Raw genomic sequence first — 4,393 nt, forward strand, 5'->3', positions numbered from 1 at the left:
ATTAATATGCAACAAATATATTTTTTCAAATTGGCATTTGCAGTAAATTTTATGTAGTTAATTGGCGCTCCTGCCGCCGCCCCAGTGTCCCTAAATTAACAAAGCAACCTCAATTGAAATCCTTGCTCCGCTTGCCTACCCACGCCCTATCTGAGCGTGTGCACGCACCTCGGAGCGCCCCCCCGCACGCCCTAACCCCTTGTTTCTGGCCCAAAAAAATAAAAATTAAAAATAATGTAGCTGCATCTCTTTCAGTCCCAAAAGTCCAACAACAGAGGGGACAGAGGAAAAGAAACAACTCTCCTCTCAATTCCATGGCCGACGACTCCGCCGCCGTTCTCAGCGACGTCGACGACGAAGACGCCTCCCCGGTCCCCGTCACCATCTCCTCGTCCTCCTCGGATGAACAGCAACAACGAATACGTGACCTCCTCTCCCAGCTCGACGAAGAGCGCCGCGCTCGCCAAGAATCCGACGATGCCCTAAAACGCAGGGACGAGTCCATCAACCGCCTCCGCGCCTTCGCCCAGGACGTCATCAAGAAGCGCGACGACGCCGTACGAGACAAAGACCAGGCCAATTCCAAGCTCGCTGATTCAACCAAGGAAAAAGACGAGATCTTGAAGCAGCTAGCGGATGCAATCAGGGATAAAGATGAGATCTTGAAGCAAAAGGATAGTCTGAAATCGGAGATGGAGATGGCTGCGCAGATGATGGCGACTGGGATCGACAAGATCTCTGGAAAAGTTAGTGCGTTCAAGAATTTCGCCGGGCCGCGGGCTGCGCTCGGTCGCAGAAGTGATGCTAGCCGGGTCTGGCCGGCTGTTGCATATGGGGTGATCAAGAGGGCGAATGAGATCGTGGAGGAGCTCATGAAGCATATTGATGGAGCGACGAAATCTAGGGATCAGGCTAGGGAGCAGATCGAGCAGCGGAATTACGAGATTGCCATTGAGGTGTCGCAGCTGGAGGCCACTATAAACGGGCTTAGGGACGAGGTTTTGAAGAATGGGGCAGATATTGAGAGATTGGAGAAATTGGTCTCTGAGAGGGATGCAAAAATCTCTGACATGGAGAGGAAGGTGTCAGAGTTGAGGGAATTTGGGGAGGAGAAGGATGGCAAGTTGAGGAATTTGGAGGCAAAGGTGGATTCACAGAGGCTTGTCATTATTGATCAGTTGAGTAATGTCTCGAAGGTGTATGAACAAATTCACGAGATAGTTCGGATTGCTGATGGGGATGCGGTGGATCAGTTGTTGGATTCTTTGTTTGTTTGGGAGGAGGTGGATATGGATGAGAATTTGCAAACATTATTGAAGGGGACGGTGTCGGTTTATGAGACTGCAAAGATTGCTGTGGATAAACTGAGAGGCAGAATGGAGGAGAATAGAAGGGAAATTGATGGGTTGAAGGAAAAGGTTGATGGGTTGTTGGCGGAGAAGCAACACATTGGGACTTTGCTGAGAAGTGCATTGCAGTCGAAGACAAATGAGGTGTTACAAGTGGCAGAGGATGGGCTTAGGGAGGCTGGGATTGATTTGAGATTTAATGGACATGGCAAAAGTGGTGTGCCAGAGGGAGAGGATGAAGTTTATACCTTGGTAAGTATCGAAGTTGATGTTAAATTGCATATGAAATCTACAAAGTTCCATTCTTTGTCAAGAGACTAGAGGTTTGAGATATTTTAGATGTGTTCTTATGCAGGCTGGTGCTTTGGAGAATACAGTAAAAGCATCTCAGCTTGAGATTATTGAACTTAAGCACTTGGTTGAAGCACTCAGGTATCTGTCATATTTCTTGTTCTATGCCTAATTCAACTGCATCTCTCTTCTGAAATTCACAGCAAGACTGCCTAGCACTGTATAGGATTTCTCTGGTGCATTGCCAATTACAATTATGTGCAAAAGAGCACTTACCTACTACCCCTTACCTACTTCTTTTGAAACCTGTATAATTTTAAAGTTAGAGCCTTGAAATAACTTTAATTTGTCTTCTTAAGAAACCTTTTTTTCCTTCCTGAAAGTACATGGTTTCATTTCCTTTGGGGAGGAAAAAGAAATACGATTTGGGAGTTTCTTTCACATGGTTCTATCACCTATGTGATACAGCTTCAAGAATAACTTCAATACTGATTGCTTTAGTTTGAAGAGGTTCTGGCAGGAGGTTTATGAATTTACGAATGTTCCTATGATAAACAAAGATTCTTTGGCTTTTTTCTTAAAGAGTCTGCTCAGCCTACTTGGTTGAAATAGTTAGTAGGATATGCAGATGAGCTAATGTTTGCAATGATCTAGAATGGATACTTATTCATCCTCATAATCCACGAAGTTACCACTGAGTTTTAATGATTGATGATTGACAGAAAGCTTGATAGGATCTAGGCATGTATCTCTATCTCTTGAGAGACCTAGAATTCATTTTGTACAATCTGATCGTTGTTATGCTATATTAAACTTCATCTGAGGTGGTTGAGACTGGATAAGGAGAAAATTCTAAGGTCCTTTGCTATAGTTCTTCTGGTGTTTATACTTCTTCCAGTTCTTTAACACCATTAAAAAAAATGTTTGAATTGCTATTTGCCCTTTGAAAAAAGGTTAGCAGTTATTGTAGGCTAGTGTTCTGAAATCAATTACTTGTTAGTACAATCAGTAAATGGATCTCATTGATATAAACTCATTATTTTCTCTTCTTCATACACCTCCTTTGGTGACTCCTATCATCTTAGTCACTTCTACTGCCACCCTTACCTACAATCAGAATCACTACACCTCTTCCTTCAAGCCTGCACATTCAAACCAACCCCCAGGTGGCTCCCCCCTCCCTGGCGAACTGAACCTTCTCTATTTTCATTCATCTTTACCACCACCTTCCATGTTATTGTGTTGCGACCCTTCCTCCGTTTATTCTGCACAAATGCCACTATCTGCTTTGTCTATGCATCTTTGCTACCTATTATGCTGATTACCCCTGCGTCACTCTCATTAAGATGGTTCATTGTTGTTGTTGGTTCAAAAATAAAATAATTAGTTAGACAGTGCTAAATTATAATCAATAAATTTCTTGAGGTCAAATTACCTTTGAGCTCCCTGAATGGCAATTTTTATGATGAGATTGAGATAATTTGCAGGCTCATGAGTTTTGAAATAAGGGGAAGTTATGTAATTCTGCGTTAGAGCTTTTGGTTCATTGACATTGGGGAAGGCGAAAGATGTGGAGTGTTCTGGTGATCGACAACATACAGATAACTAAAATAACTCATAAGTACTCGTGCTAGTCCCATCCTTTTTATCTAAGGATATGTTTCTTCAAGATGAAACATTAAAAATCTGAATCATGCAATTATGAACAGTTCCTTGATTTCGATCCACCTTTGCTCCCTTGCAGGAATTTATGCTTTAGCCTTGTAGTAGGAATACTTGTGAGATGTAATATTGTTCACGTGTCCCAAGTTCAGAAGTACCCAACATCAGATCCTTCGTCAAGGATACTGGTACGTTTTTGTTGTCGTGGAAGCAAATACAAGTATGACACACACACAGACCCACACACAGACCCACACACGCCCACAGACGCATCCATCCACACACGCACGCATTCGCGCATGGTGTGTCTTTAAATATATTTAATACATGTTTCCATGCAATGTGAGTGTGTATTGTGTATACACACTCAGACAGTGAAAATCGGTATGAAAATTGCCTATTGGTAAGATACAATTGATTTATGCTTGAATCAACATGATTTAGAGTTGACACCCTTCATGTAAAAATGAAGTGTAATAACATTGACTTGTTGTGTCCTCGGAGTATGTGATGGTATCCTTAAACTGTAAAAGTATTCATATCTTATTAATAAGTAAGCTGAAACCTGAACTTTTTGCAGCTAAAAGGGTGGCAGAGGTTGGATGTTATCTGCAGTTTTATAATCTACGTGGGCAGAAGAGGGAGGGTAGGGAGGGAGAAGGTTACAACTTATTTTACTACATCAATTAAAATGACATAAAGATACTGACAAAGTATTTGGTTAACCGAATCAACCTCTTAATTTCTGGCCTCTTTTTTGTTTTGGTGGGTGAACGTTTATCTTAGTTAAGATATTTTTCATTGTGCTCACACTTTTCATTGTACTTGCACTTTGTTAATGTCTTGGATCCTATATAAGTTGCATTTTCAAAAAATACCTGCTAGAATTGTTTTTCCCTTATCATTTTCAATGACCGATTCTTGTCTTATCTAATAGGTGGGACTTGATTATGGTTTATTTGTATTTCCTGTATCAAATTATTTAATTGACACCAGACCTTCAGCATTAAGATTGATAAAACTGGGGACTGAATAGCTATGGTTGTGTGTGCACATGCATGGGTTTTTTTTTGGTTGGGGGTGGGGGGGGG

General features: G+C 41.7%; 1 protein-coding gene across 1 annotated transcript in view; it reads left to right on the top strand.

Annotated features, from left to right (window-relative positions):
* The window catches only part of LOC109824595 (cilia- and flagella-associated protein 45), an 11,864-nt gene continuing 7,715 nt past the window's right edge, over positions 245-4,393 (top strand). The window contains exons 1-2 of the mRNA XM_020391223.1: positions 245-1,601; positions 1,705-1,781. Coding sequence (XP_020246812.1) covers positions 315-1,601; positions 1,705-1,781 — 1,364 coding nt within the window. The 5' untranslated portion in view covers positions 245-314. The remainder of the gene's footprint in view (positions 1,602-1,704; positions 1,782-4,393) is intronic.

Source organism: Asparagus officinalis, chromosome 9, assembly GCF_001876935.1.
Source record: "Asparagus officinalis chromosome 9, Aspof.V1, whole genome shotgun sequence".
Lineage (NCBI taxonomy): Eukaryota > Viridiplantae > Streptophyta > Magnoliopsida > Asparagales > Asparagaceae > Asparagus > Asparagus officinalis.